The following is a 20622-nucleotide window of genomic DNA, read 5'->3' on the forward strand; positions in this document are numbered from 1 at the left end:
TCTAAAAGGAGATGTCCAAAAGACATATTGCAGATTAGCAGAAAACCTAAATAATATGTCTTGTAGATGTAAATGCAGACGTCAAATAGACTAACCTTGGTGGATTTGAACTAGAAAAATAGTGTGTATATAAATTGACTTTTAGATTAATTTGATTAGAATAGCTATTAATAAATATATAATAAATTCCTAAGAAATGCATGGTTACCAAACTAAAATTTAATGCTCTAAATTATTATCTTTTGCATTGCATTTTTCTTATATTGTCTCACAAGGATTAAACAAACTGCCCAAATTGCATAAAACCTAATTCAAATTATATTAAAATATTTTGTATATAAACCAATTAAATATTTAGGCACAAAAACTGTGAATCTGGAACACTATGCAGTGGTCACACCAAATATTTTCAAATGCAGTCAAAATTTACAAGCACAGAGTTAGTCACCTAAATGACCCATGAAAGGTGACCTTTTTTTTTTTAGTTATACCACATGACATCCAAATGTGGTAACTTTATACAAGACAAAAAATGATTTTTTTTTTTTTTCAAATTTGAAAGAGAGTTACAAACCAGCTTGATGCTTTTGTGGGTCTCTCGCTATTTGTTATAGGATGTTATAGGATCCTGCCTTTACTTTGGATTTTACCAAAAGTAGCAAAATTGTATAGAAAAATTACAAATATTTATTTACATTGGTACATATGTAGGAGAGGTACATCTTATATATGACATTTTTGTATGCATTTAAAACAAATTGGACAGAAAATGTATATAGTAGTGGCCAAAACTAGTATTTTTACCAGCTAAAAAATGTTTTCCATTTATTGTAGCGTGTTAGCGGGAAATATCAGTTTACATTTCCATACATTAATTTTGCCATTGATTGAAACAATCCAGTGACATTTTTGTTTGCACAAGGAGTGCTTTTTTAAACAAATTTTGGACCTAAAATTGAAGTTTTATTCTTGTAATGTTTTATAAGGTTGAATAAATAGTTCCATTGAAAATTGATGTTTAGTAGTTGTTTACTTGCAGAAATATATTAAATAGGGTAAACTTTAGTCATGTCAATATGAAGAAATAGATTCAATTCATCTTTCTCCAAAAAAAGACTTTTATTTGTGAAACAAAACGTCACAAGTGCAAATACATTAATATGAAATGAGCATGTAAAATAAATACCAAATTCCACTGATCAAAGAAACAGCCACACAAACATATCATCTAACAAACAGAACTATGCTTATTGGTAGAAATTTAAAAAATAACACATATTGCAAATGGTTTGCAGTCCTTCCACTTTCCCAGAAAGCAGACCATTCTCTATTCGCCTAATCATAAGTCACAATGAATTGTTTTCGGTTTAATTTGAAAACGGTTTGATGAGTCCACTGTCCAAGGCTCTAGACAGGCAGGCACGGGCAGCATTAATAGCATCCTGCTTCCTGGGGTTATCCTCTAGTTTTGCCACATATGTCAGGATTTCCAGCAATTCACATTCAATGAGCTTCTTGGCTAGCTGTTCATCAGCGTCCAGCATATTAAACACAGTCACAAGACCTCTGTGCTGAATTTCGGGGTTGTCATGGATGCACAATCTCTGCATGATCTCAAGCCACTGCGTAGTCTGTAGATGACGAAACAAAATAATAGCGTAATAATACAGTCAGTCATCTGGTCATCAGTATATGATAACCACATTGTACTTAGGAAATCAGCAGATGAAAAATGAATCACATGGAAGTGACAACCGTTGTTAATGATACATACCACTTTAGTTATTTTAACAGCCAGCTTCTTCTGTGCGGCTGTGAGCATAGCCAGCGCTCCAGCAGCGGCCCTCTGAAGGAGCTCATCATCTTCACCGCAGAGCAGGACGAGAAGCTTGAGTTTGTCATTGCCGTCTTCCAGATACCTGTCTTGAACCTGTTAAAATGAATGAATTTGGTTCATTTTTCCACGCAAACCATTCGGTCGGCAAAATGCCTTCTGAACGGTCATTTCATACCTCTTTGCAGCAAACCAGATTGCACATGCACTCTGTGGCGGCTTGTCTGATTTGATCGTGATCCTCAAACATGTAGTTCTCAATCTCTGGAAGAGCTTTTTCTTTTAGGATTTTCACTCTGGAAATAAAGATTTTCAGGAATAAAGATGAGCTTTTCTAGAAAGATTCAGCAGCAAAATAAAATTTAAAAAATGTAGCTGATTTTTTAAATTTTGCTTTGCAGTGTGATTTACAGTTCCTCCTTCAGCCTGACGGCATCTGAGGAAGTCACTTCCTGTTTTAGTTTTTAGCTGCAATCATTCGCACATTTTGTTCTCACGTCTAGTTGACCTCAAAGCATGTCGTTTTTGGATTTACCTGCTAATTTTGGTTCTGAATTCTGCCTCTTCTAAATTATTAGCATTTGATATTTAACATTGGGGGTTTTAGAACAAGCTCTCTAACTAACATATTTTTGAATCGTCACTCGTCAATTGACACTTACCGAAGTTTGTCGTTCAAGGCAGCCAGATTTGTAAGACCCAGCAGCGCTTCGTAGTTTTCTAGACCATCTCGTTCTGTGTTTAGCAAGGAAACCAGTGGTCGCACAACTTCATAGATCTGTCATAGAAAGGACAGGCAAATTGGAAAATTAGGTATTCGATTTTTATATGTTGAAAAACATTCAATGCATGCATATCTATGCATATTTTAGCATTTCGTGACCATTTTTGTCTCCTGACAATATGTTTTGCTTATTCTTCTAACTATCACAGTGATAAACAAGTAAAAAGTCATCTTACCCTCTCACCAGGGAAAGCCATTTCAGGGTTGGAGACAGCTGCTATCTTCGCCAGAGCATGGCAGGCCTTTATTTTTCCTTTGTCAGTTCCCTCCAGGGCTAATGGTAGCAAAGCCTGTAGCACATAATAGTGACAACTTTTAATTTCAAAGGATTTACTGAAGTATCTACTGGGATTGTGTTTTGGTCCGTGGTCTTTTACCTTTCCTCCACCTTGAGCTACAATTGTGCCACGATCTTTAATATCTTCTGACAAGGCAAGAAACACTCTGGGTGAACAAAAATAGTAAGATAGTAGCTTCAGCAGCATAACAGACAACAGGTCATCAGCCTATATTAGATATTTGAATGGTGGTTTTAGCATTAGGGTATAGATTTAAAAACACAGAATGTAATACCAAAATATGTAATAAAATTAATTTTTTATTAATTTTTTATTAACTGTGCTGTCTAAATGTCTTATGGCTTTCAATGGTTTCATTTGATGAAGTCTGTAATTCACAGTGCGAAACAAGCTTTGTTTTCTGCTAATCTTATCAGAACATATTTTGACACATTTTTGAGTTTTACCTTGCTAGCATCTCTTTGGTCTGATCAGTCAGAATAGAATTGTCTGCTTTGACCATGACAGCGAGAGCTGATGTGACTCCAGCTTTCAACAGTCTCTTTACTCGCCTTTCAATGAAGTCCTTCTTATCCTAAAGCACAAGAAAAATGAAAAATGTGTATATTAACTCTTTCGGCATAACATTTCAAGCAGTGACAGCACAGCAGTGTCCTGCAGTTTGACGTCGCACAACATTCTTCTTTACTTATTAACCACGAGTTTATTGAGAAAATATGTGGAGTATTTGTAGTTTTAAAGATTGATTTGCCACATTACAGGATTGTGTATAGTACCTTTGGGTGTTGCTCAGGGACGTGTTGTTTGGAGAACTTGGCCAGCTGCACCATCTCAGGAATGATCTCTTTCTTGTCGTAGCTGTTGGTGCAATTGATCAGGGTGCAGGCGACAGCATATAGGATGGTTTTATCTTTTGACTAGAAGAGAAAGATGATATATTTCCAATTGTACATTCATAGTTAAACCTCTAAAAAGTCATATGGAGTGAAAATGTCTGCACAATTGATTAAGTAAATTCTGCCTTTTTATCTTTTAATACACACCTTGGCAAGTTCGAACATGGCCCTCATGGCTGCTTCATCCTCAACAAAGTCATCTTTTACGTCAGCATCATTGGTAAGGTAAGCCAAACCTTCAACGGCCCATTTCCTTGTACGCACATCAAGTGTAGGGTTGCAGAGCCACCTGGAATGTACCACATCTAGTTGTAATGCAATGCTGAATAGGCACCGTTGACAATATAATTAATGTAATTATTTGTTAATGTTTTTGAGTTTCTGACAGTAGGAACAAAGTGTTTTCCATTGTAGTCTTTTTGGGGAGAAGAGATAGTTTTGAGTTCTAAAAGTTGCATGCTATACTACCGTTCAAAGGTTTAGAAGATGGTTTGATTTTTTAAAAAGTCTCAGTAAAAGTTTAGAATAGGTAACATTTTTTAACTATTAACTATGACTTTTCCTTCAATAAATTCTTAATAGTTAGTAAGGTAGTTGTTAAGTTTAGGTATTAGGTAGGATTAGAGATGTAAAATAAGGTCATGTAGAATAAGGCATTAATATGTGCTTAATTAGCACTATATTAGCTAATATTCTAGTAATGTGCATGCTAATAAGCAACTAATAGGTGTAACCGTAAAATAAAGTGTTACCGAAGTCTCTTATGCTCTGCCTTTTTTCCACATGGAAATACAGTTTAAACAGTAATATTGTGAATTTGAATTTCCTGATGTAAAGGTGAATTTTCAGCAGCCATTACTCTGGTTTTCACTCCGAGTCACATTCTTCAATCTAATATGCTGATTTGCTGTTTAATAAACATTTCTTATTATTATCAATGTTGTTGTGCTACTTAATGTTTTTGTGGAAACAGTGCTACATTTTTTCCCACTTGACTCTCTGAAGAATAGAAAGTTCCATTGATCTTTTGAAATGTTTAAATATACTACTGTTACTTTTTAGGTTCTACAAATAAAGCTGGAAAGCTGGTGTTCTCACTTTCTGCACTGCTTGGCCAGTTTCTCTGTGGAGCCCTCAGCAAACTGCCTCATGCTGTAATCATCTCCTCCAGCAGATCCCAGTTTACACAGACCCTAAGAAAAGAAATTGGATATGTTATTTTACAACTGCCCTAGTTTAACAATGAATGAACACTGCACAGCCTGAATAGCGCATCGGCTCACCACAAGGGCTCTGATCTTGATCTTCTCATTTTTGGTTTTCTTGTACATGTCCTTCAGCAGAGTTACTCCATTGCTGATGAAGAAAGAGGCTTTGCTGGTTTTAGTGGATGCGTGAATGAGGGCCTCCACCGCCACCAACTGGTCCACTTCACGCTCGGATCCGCAGAGGGCCACCATCATCTCCATAACGCCCTGACGACCCGCTAGGGCGTTGCCCACATCGAACGGCCCCTGAAGAATTCCTGACAGAGTATTGATGGCATGGATGTTTTTGTCCATGTCGTTGGGGTCAAACTTGCTCCTGTTATGGAAATCAGCGCCATTAAGTATTAACTCGACATGTACGTTTACATACCATCTTCATTATGTAGTAAAAGTGGAACTTACTTAATGTATTCATCACAGATATCTCTGAAGTTATCTCTCTCAGGGTCACAGCGCATGTCATCGTAAAGTTTGTTGAGAAGAATGCTAGCAATCAGCTGTGTGTTTTCAGTCAACTGCAACTGATCCGGAAGGTCTGGAACCTGACCGCAGACCTTCAGAATCTTCTTCAGACCTGTTTTTGGGGTATTTCCATAAAAACATTACATTATGTAACTGCCGTGCTTCTAGTAGCACAAACTTAGCAATTTTCATGTGAAATTTGCACATGTTTTTATGAACAAATCATTATTCACCAAAATGTTTCATACTAATTTATATACAGAATTTACCATTCATATGGATTCTCTGGTTGGCCTTATAATCATATTAAGATGACATTTATATTAGAACATAGGCTATAATTTTTTTTTTAGTTTTGGGTGTGTTTTATGTAAATAGTTATCCTTAAGCACACGGTTGCTCAATTAGAATACTTCAAATACATAAAAGCACATGCACAGCTATCCAGTGTTATTATGTTATTATCGTGCTATAATGATGAATAGCGTACCATGGTCAATGGTGAAAAGTCCTTTGGAGTTATCCGTGTTCTTCTTGTCTTTTCTTGGCACATTCTTGGTCAGGAGGTTCAGAGCCTGGTCTCGGCCATGTCCAGAAACCTTCTTGCTTGCGATCATTTCCAGCAAGGCAAGCAGAATATCTTTCAAGTCCTTACTGGAGTCTGCCAGTCAAGAAAATCAGAAATGAGTTTGCAGTTTTAACTCAATTGCACTCAATCGGGCTAAATTATGGCAATCTTCAGTAATGTTACTCTGCTCAGATGTCTTCTCTTACCGAGTACAAGGGCCTCTTCTTTGCCGTAATTTCTCTTGTCTCCTCCGGAAAGGGAGTCATAGACGCACTGGAACAGGTTTGCAGTGGCCAGAGCGATCTCTTCATTATCTACAGCCATGATGCTGCACAGCTTGCTTATTCCCACCACGTGAATGATGGCAGTTGCCTTTAAAACCCAAACATATTATTAACGTAAATTAACAAATGTTTTTAAATGGTCACAAATACTTCGAAAAATAACCTGGAAAATGTGTATTTTTTATATAATACAGTATATGAATATTTGTTATACTATACTATATTATAATATATTGTTAATAAGTAAGTTCAGAGGATATGTTGGTTTAAGGATGTTTGTGTATCCACCAAAAATAAGAAAATGTATTTTGACAAATTAGTTTTGTTGTGTGGCCTTACTGTAATATCTATATTATTTTTTTATTGTCATCATTATTCGTTGTTGCACAAACAACCATATATATTTTACTCAGTATTCTTGCCTTGTTTTTGAAGAAAAATGTGTTTAAAATAATAATTCTATTCTATTCTATTCTATTTAGTTTGTCCAAACAACGAATAACAAATTAGCACATTTCTAGATTCTTTATACGTTGAGTATTTTTCTTATCCACAAAAATAAGCAAATTCATTTAGAATTTCTTTTTAATTCCTCATATTGGTTTTTGATTTGTACTTTAAAATGGGGGAACTCTTATTTTAATATAAAATTAACATAAAAACATTAATTACAATAATAATAATAACAAACTTTCTTAAAACAAGTCTCTCTCTCTCTCTCTCTCTCTATATATATATATATATATATATATATATATATATATATATATATGCATATTTATTAAGTCTTAATTGCTGCAATTTTGTGAGGATCTTAAAGTATTTTCAGGTAAAAAAGTTTAGCAAATGTTTATGTTACTGTTATTTTTTGATGTTTTACTCACCCTTGCTCTGTGGCCTGTGCACATTCCTGACAGGGTTCGGATGGCAGCCAGGATCATCTCAGGTTTTCCTGTGTCAATGAGTTGCATGAGTAAAGGCACACCGTTGTTCTGGAAGATTCTCTCCGCACCCGCGTCCTCCCTGGCCAGGACAATCAGGTTGTTGGCAGCCTAATGAACCCAACAAACAAGTTCAGTTGTAATGAGAAATATGTGACAGCGTTTATCATTAATTTAGCCTTTGCTCTGCTGTTCTAAGCTAAAAGGGAACAAGGAAAAAATGATTCAAACCTTTTCTTGCTTTTCCTTATCTGACTCATCCGAAAACAGAATGTCAAACATGTTCTGTACTCTGGAGTCTGTTGAGAAGGTTGTTTTCAGCTGTGGGGGAAAATCCGATGAGCTCTTTAGAAACATTATGTGAACTCAAGAGCATCTTGACAGAACCGATCGTCACCTTCTGTTGGATCTCAGCTCCGAGTCTTCTGAGGGTCTCGAGGAAAGTCTTGTTTTTGGGCTCTAAGGTCGCACATCTCTGGACGTCCTTGAAGGCCATGTCCAGTTTGCCAAGCTTCTCGAGCGCTTGACATCTTCTGTACAGAGCCTTAATGTCGGCGGCATCCACATCGATAGCTGAAATTTATCAGAAAAACACTATTTTTTTAAAAATGGATTAATGGTAAAACGTTGGTTTCTGAAGGTATTCTGAAGCCTGAAACCAGAAATCAAACCAAAAATATTTAAAAAAGAATGATTAATTTGTTTATCATACCTTTAGAGGCATCAGATACAGCATTGTTGTAATTTTCCTGGAAAACAAGACATTGAATCAGATTAACGCAAAAATATGATATGTTTTATACAGGCTCGTAATGTGTTAACGATTTTTACCTTTTTTAGGAAACAGGCAGATCTGTTCCTGTAGATGACTGCCAATGCTTTCTTGTCTTTACAGGACTTAATGGCTTTAGTGTAGCACTCAATGGCTTTGTCGATTTCTCCAGCCTGGAAGTGCTTGTTGCCCTCGTCCTTTAATTGAACCGAATCTGCGATTTCTCCCATCTAACAGTGAATGTTTCAGTTTAAAAGGTTACATATTGTTCACACGCAACCCTTTCCTGTGCGCGGTGAAATTTATTAATTACATTTAAACTTATTTTGATTAAAAGTTAAAAAAGCAAATAAGGCAATATTTAATTAAATACGCACTAATTTGCATACATTTCATACATTTGAACACTGAATAAAACTAGGGTTCAAATACTTTTTTATTATGTTGATTTCGTAAGTTGATTCTTATCACTCCATAAATACTGTTAACAGCCAGATTTTCGTAAATTAAATATGTATAAAATGATCAAACTCTTGCAGTAGAGATTTTTCGCTCAGTGCATGAGAAAAGAAACACTACACTGAATAAAATAAACACATTAAAGTGTTTTTTGGACATTTTTTTCCAATGAATGACCAGGGCATTAAAAGTGTCCTTGCCTGTAATGTGCATTTTTTACTAACTTTCAATCAAACATTAAAACGCTGCACATTTAAACATGAATACTTTTTTAGCTACCAATTTTCCAGTGTTATTATAAATGGTCAAGCACATGTTACCTCTGACCCTCGTGCCTTATTTGGGCAACATGTGGCCACTTAAGAGGTCCTAAACACAGTCGATGGCCATTTCTGTTATCTATACGTTATAGACATATTCCCCGTACTGAACACCATAACTATAGATAGATTATAGCTTCAAAAACAAGTGTAATAAAAGTAGCGTACCGTCACTGAAGTCGATTCTGGTTCAGGAAAGTCTGTCCTGCGTGCAGTTTCTCGTCGTTTGGGTTTATCAGTAGTTACGGCCCCCCAAGAGTCACTTATATATATCTCTTGCACATTGGGGGGGACATACCAGGATAACGGATGCATCCATTTCGTTCTGAGGGCTGGCGGGGTCTTCGTCGCCCCCCACCTGTTCGTGCCAACGTGTTATGCATCTACTAAAGTCAACCCGGCGTTACACCTTTTACGTTTCATCGCTCTTCCACTTCACGCTGCTCGCTCATTCCTCTCGTAGTAGATCCGGTAGAGTTTTCAGATAGGCGCACACCCCTTATTTCAGCGCAATGGCGCGTCTCTGATACGGTCTATTTAGGGAGAAGGTATGACAGCTGAGAAATCAGTAGCAAATGTCCGGAGCTGACCGGTGGGAGGGGGAGAGGAGGTGTGTGCCCCGACAGCTGGCGCGGTGGAGACCTGACTCGTACTTTCTAGAACGGAGAAGCTCTCGAAGATAGCATAGAGATGGGTGAAGGTGCTAGAATCATAACAAAACACCCCGCGGACTGACACCATTGTGGTTATGTTTACATTGGGTCGAGACATCCTGATGCTACCACAGTACTACTACTTATTAGTGCTATTTTATTGGATTTTATAATTAATATCACATCGAATGTTGTTCAATAAAGTTGTATTTTTTAATCCAATGAAAGGAAAAAAACACAGGAAGAATTTTTTTTTTTTGGCCAATATATTCAAGCATAGCAATATAGCATATAGCATGGCAATGTTATTGTAAATGGTTTTCCGTATTGTAAATGAAGATTACTAATGTTACTAATTAATGTTTAGTTTAAATTCAGTGTTGCTTGCCATTGCTTTGTATGCAATATTTGGGAATTAGGGAAATTTACTAGCAATTTCTGTTTCACCATCATTTTCCCCCTTAAGTATACATGAAAAAGTGATGACAGATGAGGTCTAAATATACTAAATAATACTTTGCACTGCAAAATATCAATTGAAAACATACCTGCATAGATGTGCTTTTAGTGTTTTGCAATGTCTTTGTGTACTTTTTTTGCTTCATGTATAGCTTTCATAAATGTATGCTGTGTAAAGCACTTTGTCCGTTATAACTGTAAAAGAGCTTTACAATTACATATACAATACAATTTTATCCAAGCAAAGTAAGCAAGTCTAACATTATCATAATAAAATTTGTAGTAATTTAGCATGCATTACACATTTCTTTGAAAACTAATTAAAAAAATATTTTACCTCAGAAAAGACGCTGAAATAAAAAGTGGCACTGGAGACATATTTACAAAATATATTTTAAATAAACCTTTCTTTTGAAATATTCATCAAATAATGTAAATAATGGTGTAATGGCCGCTGAAAAATGTATCTTTGCCATCATCATTGTTCATTTCATTTCAAAATATATTCAAACTGTCATTTAAGAATGATATGATTACATAATATGATATTTCAGTATTTTTGTTCAAATGATTACAGCGTCGGTGAGCACAAAAATTCTTTAAAAAACTCCAAAAGACTCCAAACATTTGAATGTTAGTCCATACTGTACGTAACACAATTGAACAGAAGAGAAATACATGCAAATATACTAAAATAAAATGGACACTCGTTCGCAAATGCATGTCGCGATTCAGACCAACACAAAGTTAATTTATAATAATGATTTAATAAATTATGGCCTCAAAACAAACAAAGGTGCAATAATAATATTCAAAAGACAGTTCTGACATGGCGTTTGAAATCAGAAGCGCGCTAGCATCTACCATCAAGCAATCGTTTGGACGCCTCTAGGATCTCCTGAGAGAATGTGACACACGAAAGACTGCATTTTAGCACATAAAAACATTCTTCTAGCATCTGGATATACGTAAAGGATGCACGGCTGATGCAAATCCAACTCTTGATTATCAGGAGCTGATGTACCAGCGTAAATCCGAGCATGTTGCACAGTGAAAGAAACTCCTACATTTACAGTACATGACACATTTGCGATCATAAGAGATGTCTGAGAGCTACAGTCACACATCTGATGTTTCCTAGAAACTGTGTTTGCTTGGAAAGAAAGGGATCAGGATCATCACCCCAGTGAGGAGAACTACGATAACCCACACTCGTATAACGTATGAAAATTGCACATTTAAAAATATCTGAACAGCTCTGTTACCTAGAGTTTGGATCGGCAAGCGTTTGCATCTAGGCCACTAAAGACTAGATCCTTTAAGAGGTAAAGAAGATAGCAGTTATAAACCATCTTTGCATATCAAAGGAGCGTAATTATTGCATGTTTACAAAACGACGAATGACGCGACATCTGGCTTCAGTCTGATCCCAGAGCTGCCTGTAATGGAAGTGCTGCAAAAGCACGATCAGCATTTGGTAACGGATGTCCGCGAATCCGGGCTCTTGTAGTAGCCACATTCCCTCCAAACTGTCCCAAGAAAACGTCCAAGGATCCGATGAACAGATGTCGTATTGGCGAATGTTTTCTTTGTTTGGCAGCAGGTGGCGCTCTCGGCACATGAGGATCCAGAGGACTACAGAAGCAGGTGATGGGGAGGGTAGAGATGAACATCATCTCATTTTGCTCCTTACTAGAAAAGAGATCAACAATTCGATCAACGTTCTCGTTCTCTCTCTTTCTCATATATATAAAATAATTTAGCATTAGATTATATAATTTCACATTATTATAAAATAGCATATGCTTATATATTTTATATTATATTGCAAAGGTTATTATTTTTATTACTTTCATTTAATTGCATGGTGTTATATAAAATGTTATGTTTTATATTAATACAGTTTTTAAAAGTTGTAATACTGACTGACTAACCTTATACCTTTCTTAGCTTTCAAAACGTAATGGCAAATATTAATAAAAATCAGGGATAATATTACAAGTTATAATTCTAAAACGTTTTTTATAATAAAAATAGAATAACGTGTTACAGGTAAAACTAATAATAAATCTTTGTAACAAAAGTAACTTGGAATATAATATTTTATTCATAGATGATATATATTTTTATTATCTTTACATTTACATGTATAATAATATGAGGATTCAAATTTAACATTAGTATTAAAAATCTAAAATAATCTATATGTATGTAATATATATATGTAAATATATACATGTGTTTGTTATTATATTACATATAATTTATAAATATTCAATATTAAATTCAAGAAAAAAAATATATAGTATTTTTTCTTGAATTTAATACTGAATATTTATATGTAAATAAATAAATATATAATAATATGTGTGTTTTTAAATATTTAAAGTTAAATATTAAGTTAATATAATTCTATAATAATATTAAAGTTTATATATATATATATATATATATAATAACTTGGAATTTTAATATATCTGATATTTATACATTTACATTTCTAATAATAAATAATAAGAATTAAAATATAATAACATATTAATAACATGTCTTATTTATATATATATATATATATATATATATGTATATAAATAAATACTAATTACAAAATGGATTATAACTGGTCCTGTTCATTAATGTTTATTGGTATTATACAAAATATTGCATGCTATGATAATAGTTATACAGCAAAGGACCAATCAGAACCAACTATTCCTAATAACAGATATTTTGATAATTTCAGACAATTCCACTGCAGATCCAAAATATCTTACGCAGGGTAGGAATCATATTTAATTTAATGTGAGTGAAAATAAGATAGTGAGGGATAAAAGTACAGTGTTCCTTGGTATTGATAATAAAGTCAATGAAACACTGAAAAATCTTTGCAGAAAGCACAGGACAGTACGACCTATTGAACGTATTGTACTTCTGTTCCTCACATCTTCATTTTCTATACGACCCCGACTAAGATCCACAGATTCCTCAAGATACTGCACAAACTCACAAAGTAGACGTCAAGCACTGAGTCGTCGTCTCTGTCTATGTCCATAGTGCTTTGCTCCGATGTCAGACAGATGGCGCTGTCCTCCAAAGTAAAAGTTGAGCAGGCACATCTGAAAGGAAACAGCAGCAGCAGTGAGTCAGAAGAACAGCCCGAAGAAGCTCAAGGACAAATTAAGAGTCCTCAAAACATGACAGATGAATATTGAGCAAAGCTGGTGGCCTCATATATAATGCCACCGAGTGAATGTGTGTGTGTGTGTGTGTGTGTCCGTGTGTGAGGGAGACCAGGACAGAACGCATTTAAGCTGTGATATTTCTCATCATTACCGTGACATGTTTCAGATGAGCGCCGGCCATCTATATCCACTCTGGAATGCGCTTATGTTTTTATTGCCTGTAATAATCTCTTGAGTTATTGCTGCCATGGCAACCAGACCCTTGTTCACCTCATGAACATAAAGCACTTTGAGCATGTGACACTTTTCAGACACTGAGGGTGTTCATTAACAAAGGCTCACCCTGGACTTCCTCAAACGCTTTGACTGCCGGAGGTAAAATAAATAAATAGTTTAAATTTGACAAGAAAGCATTAAATTGGTCCAAAGTGGCAGTAAAGACATTTATGACGTTCAAATAAATACCGTTCTTTTTTTAGCGTTCCATTCGTTAAAGATTTTCCCTAAAAATATTAAGCTGTTTTCAACACTGATTCTCGAGAAGCAAATGAGCACGATTTCCCAGAGATCATGTGACACTGAAGACAAGCGTAATGATGCTGAAAATACAGCTTTGCATCGCAGAAATAAATTGCATTTCAACATACATTCAAACTACATATAGATGCTTTAAATGATAATAATATTTAACTTTTTATTACAGGTATCTGTGTTTTTAATCAGATAAATGCAACCTTAGTGAGCAAAAAAACATCTTTCAGAGCCCAAACTTAGCATCTGAAACATTGTAAATCCCTAACATTTACCTTATATTTACCTCGGCAACCACCTCGAATTAACCCATTATGTTGATTAAGTCGACAAGATAGAATCCGACTAATTTCTATGAACTTTCTGAGGAGCACCGAATGGCCCTTTTTGTAGTATTGTGTGTCATAAAACAATACCGCTATTATATTCGTCCTTAGCAAGCAGGTGAAATATTTATGAGGTCTTTTCACAGGAATTCCTCTTAAAACAGGTGTGTGTCAAAGGTGAGGAGATCAGTGAGAAACAAACACAAAGAATCCAGCAGCAGAACAAGCGTAGCATGACGGGACCTGGTCATCTGCTGACGCTGAAGCAGGATGTAAGAAATCGATCTCCAAGCGTTACATTGTGCTATTGTTTGACTGTATTCGAGTGACTTGGTTACTTAAAGGAATACAAAACCCAAACATTTGACGTTATTTACTCAACCCTCCTGTCATTCCTGACTCTTTCTTTAATGGAACACAAAAGGATTTTGAAGTATTTGTTGTTCTTTTTTCATGCAATTGCAATAAATCAAGGTTTTCAGTTTTCAGAAAGGACTATTTAACTCGAAACACGAATCAAATGACAAAAAAAAAAACATTATATCTAGCTCTCTTTGGTGTGTATTTCCATGAAATAAATGGCAAAGTTGGATTTGTGAAGGATGTATTAAGTGAGCCAATAAACAATCGCTGTGAATGACTCATTAACGATTTGAACTGGTCTGGTTTGTCATTATTTACTCAACCCTCATGTTGTTCCCATCACACTTTACTTTTTTTATTTAGTGGAACGCAATTTTGAAGTATCAAAATAATGATATTTAGCTGTCCTTGGTATGTGTCTCCATAAGATAAGTTTGATTTGTGAAAGAATGATTCTTTTGAACTAGATCTGCAATGCATCAGTTGATTCAGTTCAAAATCACTCTGAATGAACCAATCTGAACCAATCTGTCATTATTTGCTCAACCCTCATGCCATTTCTAACCCGTTTCACTTTCTTTAGAGAAACACAAAAAGGTTTAGAAAATGTTACATGAAATTAGAGTTAAATTAAGGGTTTTAGGCTTAAAAAAGGACTCCAACGTACCATAAACCTGAACCATAAAACCACGAAAACTGAAATCAAACTGAAAAAAAAAGGCATCTTCCTTTCTCTGATGTGTTAATGAGAGAAGAAGCTGGATTTGTGTCTCTATCATTCTTTTGAGTCAGAATCAATCGATTGCCTTCACAAAACCGCTCTGAATAATTGATTTATTAATTGAAGTAATCTGCTTCATGAGTCCACTCATCTCATAAAGTTCAAAATCATATGATGCACGAGTCGCACGGTTATTTTTACCTTTTACCTTCTGAAGCCTAAAAAGCCTTAGTCCCTATTCATTATGTTTTTTTTCATATTTTAGTTGAACTGCCTTTTTCAGGAAGAGAAGTGGAGATGTGAGAAGGTAACAGGTGTGTGTTGGGTTGATGGAGCTGAAGGTTTGTGAGATGTGAGGCGTCACCTTTCGTTTGATTTGGCCTCCCGGTACCGATCTGTGACGTAAATAGTGGGCGGGGAGAGGGTGTGGTTCAAGGAAGAGGCTTCATACGGGTAAGGAGCCTGAGGGACCAGGTCAGGACGGGAATAGGACCAGAACACTGTGGTATGAGATGACAAAAACATCAAATGAAGTGACTGGGAGCAAACGAACAAATGTACAGTACAACTAGACAACCATTTAAAAGTTTGGAGTGTGCAAAATACTGCTGTTTTTGTAATAAGTTTTATTTAATGCGGTAAATAGTTTTTAAATACAGTTTAAAACAACCATTTTACACTTGAATATATTTAAAAATGTAATTTATTCCTATGAATTATCAGCATTATTACTCCATTCTTTAGTGTTACATGATCCTTCAGAAAAAGCTGATTTGGTGTTTAAGAAAATGTATTAGTGTCATTATTATCAGCGGAGACAAGAGTGATGCGTGATATTTTTGTAGAAATCGTGATTTTTTTCAGGATTCTTTGAAAGTTCAAAAGCATTTCAAGCATTTCTTTAAAACTTAAATCATTTGTACCATCGCGAATGTCTTTACTGTCACTTTTGATAAATCGTATGTATCCTTGCGGAGTAAAAAACAAAACAAAAAACATACCAACCCCAATCTTTCGAAAGGTAAGATATCACTTTTTTTATTATATATTCATTCCCAGCAGCGGCTCTGAGCCGATGACTAATATAGCAGTGCAAAAAGTCAAAAGCACGGACACTGAGTAACTTCTGCCACCGAGGTTTGTCTTCAGGTATTAAATGCGACATGACTGTCTGGAAAAAATAAAAAAAAGACAGTCTCGGATGGCAGCTCATTTTTCAGGGTTTTTCCATAAGATATTGCACAAAATAAAACAGCAGACACTTCCTGTTTGCATCTGTCAGCAGCGACAGAACTGATCTTTGCAAGTAAATGTCCCCATTTGTCTTTAGTGATAGCACACCGCACTTAACCCAAGGTATCTTTTTAACCCCAGGCTAATGCCATTTTTAACCCTGCCCAGCCCAACCTCATTGATATGCAAATAAAAACATTAAAGTGATAGTTGACTTCTGTCATTAATTCCTCACCCGCCACTCGTCACAAAACACTAGATATTTAAAGAATGCCTGTAACCAAACAACTCATGGATGATGGTTGACTGAGGCCCTGTTTATAATCGTATCTGCTTTTAAGTGGCGTTCTTCTGATTCTAATCTACACTACACAACCAAAAACACACGTCACATGACCATTCACGCAGGTACCACCAAACATACGTAAATGTAGATGCCGTATTATTTAGATGGAATGCATGCTTATTAGCATATTATTATTAGCACATATTAATGCCTTATTCTACATCCCTAATACTAAACTTAAAACAACTACCTTATTAATTATTATTAAGCAGCAAAATAATAATTTATTTAAAAGTCCTTGTTAACAAGTGTTACCTATTCTAAAGCGTTTGTGCTTTAAAATGAAAACACACTTATGGAAATGTAGCCTGACTTTCATAAACCGCGTGCCAAATGACACACTATAGACTATATCGACCGTAAAGTGTATGAATTTTATGTGTTTATTTAACCATTAATATTTAAGTCTGATAGCCCCTCCCCCTTCATGATATAATTGTTCAACATTCCACACTTTTTTGGTTATTTAAGGGCATTATCCCGGTATTTAAAGTGCACTTTTTCTTTGAAGTGCGCAATTTGGGACACACCTTCAGTATTTTTAAGTAACTTTGGCCAGTATAACTAACATTTTCCAAAATGTCTTCTTTTGTGTTCAGCAGAAGCAACTCATACGTGCAATGTGAAAACTTAAAATGCATAATTATGTTAGTTACAATACATTTTTAAAAACGCAAAAAGCCCTCTAGCCCTGTGAACGGTTTTCATGTAGAAGGTGCCGCCCACCTTGTCCATCCAGACTAGCAAGACTCCGGGCTCCTCCAAGTCTGTCCGTCCTTTCCTCGGCCTTCTCCTCCTTCTGTGAGGACAGCACCTCTTGAGAAGAGCACTTGAGAGCCGATATGGAGTTCCTCGCCCTCTTGCTCGGGGAGAAGCGATTTGCTGGATTTGCGACAAAGAGACTAATTATGGACACTGTCCTAAATGAACTGAAAATATAATGATGTAACTCCCCCCTAACTGTTACCTGGCAGCAGACAATTAGACCGTGAAATGAAATCTTGGACTGCTGTCTAACTTTATTACAAAGGATAAAAATAAATCTGCATTCTGCTATTTTAATTTGGCTTATGAAAATCTGATTACCGGGATGAATTACAGTTCCTGACTTTTGTTAGGTTGTAAAAAAAGAAAGGAGAAGTTCTGATGGTGTAATGCTGTTTCAAAATATTCTTAGTAATGCAATTAAATGACGCTTGTGTAAGAATATTTGATGCAACCTCAGTTCATATATGTTTTGTCACTTACAGGAGGTTTCATTTATCATAATTATCTTTCTCCAACTATTAATTAGAAAAATTCTAATTATAATACCACAGCTTGCAATGCACCTCTTTGTCTTGGTTTTAATCTAGAGGGCAGATTATCATAGAAAATAATCCAGAATATCCTAGTAACTGTGGCATTGTCTTTTCGTTTGATTTAAATTCTTATTCATATTCATATTCTCAGATATATGCAATTAAATGTACAAATTTAAATTAAACTATTATTAACTGGTAACGTTTACCTATTAGGTTTCATTTATTAATAATAATTAGCTACACTAGTTAACATTAACTAACAGCAAACAATATTTCTACAACATTTAGTAGTCTTTAAATTATTTCATGCACTATAAACATGAAAATAACAACTGTACTTGTATTATTATTTTTAAAAGATTTTCCCAAAATTATAATGCTTATAGTTTGTTAACTAATGCATTAACTGATGTTAACAAATGAGACCTTTTTGTGCAGTGTTTTCACATTTATAAAATATAAATTTTGCAGATGCAAGTTGTACCATTATAACGTTTAACATTCAAAATGTATCCCATTGTGATTATGTAATACTTGCATAATGAATTAATATGCACGCGTTGTTGACTTACGCTGAATCTTTCTGAATACTCTGGAGCTCATGAACTTGAGAAATCTGTTTGCATAGAAACTCGGTCTGTGCACAGACACCGTATCCTAGGAGAAAGAGAATACAAGACAATTAAACCAGGAAGCGTCTTTAATTCCCTCAGCGGTATGAATAGTCTATTCATAAACGAAGAGAGCGGAGAGACATATAGACTTACACCATCATAGACGAGTGCCTTCCAGGAGTGCTCCAGCTTCTTAATGAATCTTGGTGGGAAATGAGAGCGAGAGATCTTGTCAGGGATGAGGGAGTTTATTTAAAGGCGGTGCAATAAGCTAATATGCTGTAAGCTGGTGTGTAACATGACATTTGCGCTCTCGGGTTTGAGGTAAACTGACACCCTGCTTACCTGTAAGACTGCAAGATGTCAATAATGCCTAGAAAAATAAGCAGTTTTTCATCCCTGTGTGTTTTTGCGGGAATTCCTCCCATTCTGTGTAAAAGGAAACATTGTATTTACTGTAAATAAACTTAATAATTGCAAAGGTCAAGACAAGCCATTTCACACAAAAATGAATATGATATATATATATATATATATATATATATATATATATATATATATATATATATATATTTTACACACACACTCTCACATAATTTTAGTAATGTATATGTATATATATATATATATATATATATATATATATATTAATCTGTTGTGCATAATCTGTGTAACAACACACACATTTTGAATATAAACAAACAGGGACTCACGTGTCATCGGTAGTCAAAGCCTCAGCTGCTTTGCCGTCTCCCTGAATAGACTCCAAGGCGGTGGAGTAAAGAACTTTCTGTCCCACGGTCCTCTTCCCGTCCACAATGTTGACGTCTCCTTCTCTGTGACTCTGGTCCAAAACATGCACCCCCAAGAGCAGACTGTAGTCCATGATCTTAAAACTCTCCAGAACCTGTGTGATATACAACACAACATTTAACCATGAATCTCACACACAATATTACAATATTTGTAATATTTGGCCACAGCCAAAACCCTTCTGATGAATGTACAATGTATCTAGTCTTTGGCCACAGTACTGTTACTGCTTTTTCTCTGTGTCAGGATCGTAACCCTCATTCTATAAAACTCTTCTTTGCTTAGTTAATATTTAAGGGTATAGGGCATATATATATATATATATATATATATATATATATATATATATATATATATATATATATATATATATATATATTCCCCCAAAAAAAGTATGAGCAAAAAAGCAAATAAGTTTATGCTTAAAACAAGAAATAAAATCTGTGAGTGGGCCAAGATCAATGACCTTGTTTTCCTTCAAAGTACATTTATTTTTCTTACCTCATTGAAATATTTAGTTTTAAGCGAAAAAAAAACAACAACTTACTTTGAATTTTCTTCAAAAATCAAGATTTTACATATTGGGAAATTTTGCTTCTCAAGCAAGTGTATCTTCATTTAAGAATTTTAAGATCCAAAAAAAAGTGAAATTAAGACCAGGGAAAGTCTGCACAGCATCTTCATAAATGAATCAAAAGGAAAAGCCATTTGTTTATCGGTGGTAAGAAACTATAAACAGGCTTTAAACAGACATTAGTCATCAATAGGTCACCAGACAAAAGATCTCAGCGATGATTACATGTTAAAAATTCCCAAGAAACCAACCACAGAGAGCACAGATGTGCGCTTCTAGCTGTTAGTGTTAAAGGAATACCATATATCCCCATGACACACTTCCAAGCCTGCACATCATTTACTTTTTGGCTTTAAATGAAACAAACTCAAACAATCAGGTAAAAGCTGTAACCGTGAACCAGTATATTTCACTTTTGCATGAGGCTCTTGTTCCCCTCGTACCCTTCATATTCAAATGAACAGTATTTGAATAAGGATACACAACATCCCTGTTTTGCATCCCGTCAGGAACGCCTAAAAGACTCCAAATGAACCCTCAACTAGGTCGCAGTAAAACCCAGCATTGGCGGCAGGGGAAGGCAACATGAAGTCACAGGGTCAAAGGTTAACCCGTC

General features: G+C 35.2%; 2 protein-coding genes across 5 annotated transcripts in view; both read right to left on the minus strand.

Moving 5' to 3' along the window:
- Positions 1-1100: 1100 nt before the first annotated feature.
- unc45b (unc-45 myosin chaperone B) lies at positions 1101-9328 on the minus strand. The gene is made up of 20 exons (XM_043247275.1): positions 9056-9328; positions 8168-8338; positions 8049-8085; positions 7734-7909; positions 7568-7657; positions 7280-7447; positions 6318-6483; positions 6034-6204; positions 5484-5655; positions 5097-5397; positions 4912-5006; positions 3961-4102; positions 3694-3834; positions 3364-3491; positions 2996-3062; positions 2795-2908; positions 2497-2612; positions 2013-2130; positions 1775-1930; positions 1101-1631 (listed from the first exon to the last, which is right to left on the minus strand). The coding sequence occupies exons 1-20, from the start codon at positions 9200-9202 to the stop codon at positions 1368-1370; spliced, it is 2940 nt and encodes a 979-aa protein (XP_043103210.1). The 5' UTR covers positions 9203-9328; the 3' UTR covers positions 1101-1367.
- A 1418-nt stretch (positions 9329-10746) lies between these two features.
- The window catches only part of pip5k1bb (phosphatidylinositol-4-phosphate 5-kinase, type I, beta b), a 34731-nt gene continuing 24855 nt past the window's right edge, over positions 10747-20622 (minus strand). For 3 of the 4 annotated variants that reach the window (XM_043247692.1, XM_043247693.1, XM_043247694.1), the window contains 8 exons: positions 19333-19526; positions 18965-19048; positions 18773-18821; positions 18578-18662; positions 17428-17583; positions 15487-15622; positions 13007-13115; positions 10747-11691 (listed from right to left, as the gene is read on the minus strand). In XM_043247692.1, the coding sequence (XP_043103627.1) occupies positions 11689-11691; positions 13007-13115; positions 15487-15622; positions 17428-17583; positions 18578-18662; positions 18773-18821; positions 18965-19048; positions 19333-19526 (816 nt within the window). In that variant the 3' untranslated portion in view covers positions 10747-11688. The remainder of the gene's footprint in view (positions 11692-13006; positions 13116-15486; positions 15623-17427; positions 17584-18577; positions 18663-18772; positions 18822-18964; positions 19049-19332; positions 19527-20622) is intronic. The other variant, XR_006251650.1, reaches the window with a different exon arrangement.

Source organism: Puntigrus tetrazona, chromosome 8 (genome assembly GCF_018831695.1).
Source record: "Puntigrus tetrazona isolate hp1 chromosome 8, ASM1883169v1, whole genome shotgun sequence".
NCBI lineage: Eukaryota > Metazoa > Chordata > Actinopteri > Cypriniformes > Cyprinidae > Puntigrus > Puntigrus tetrazona.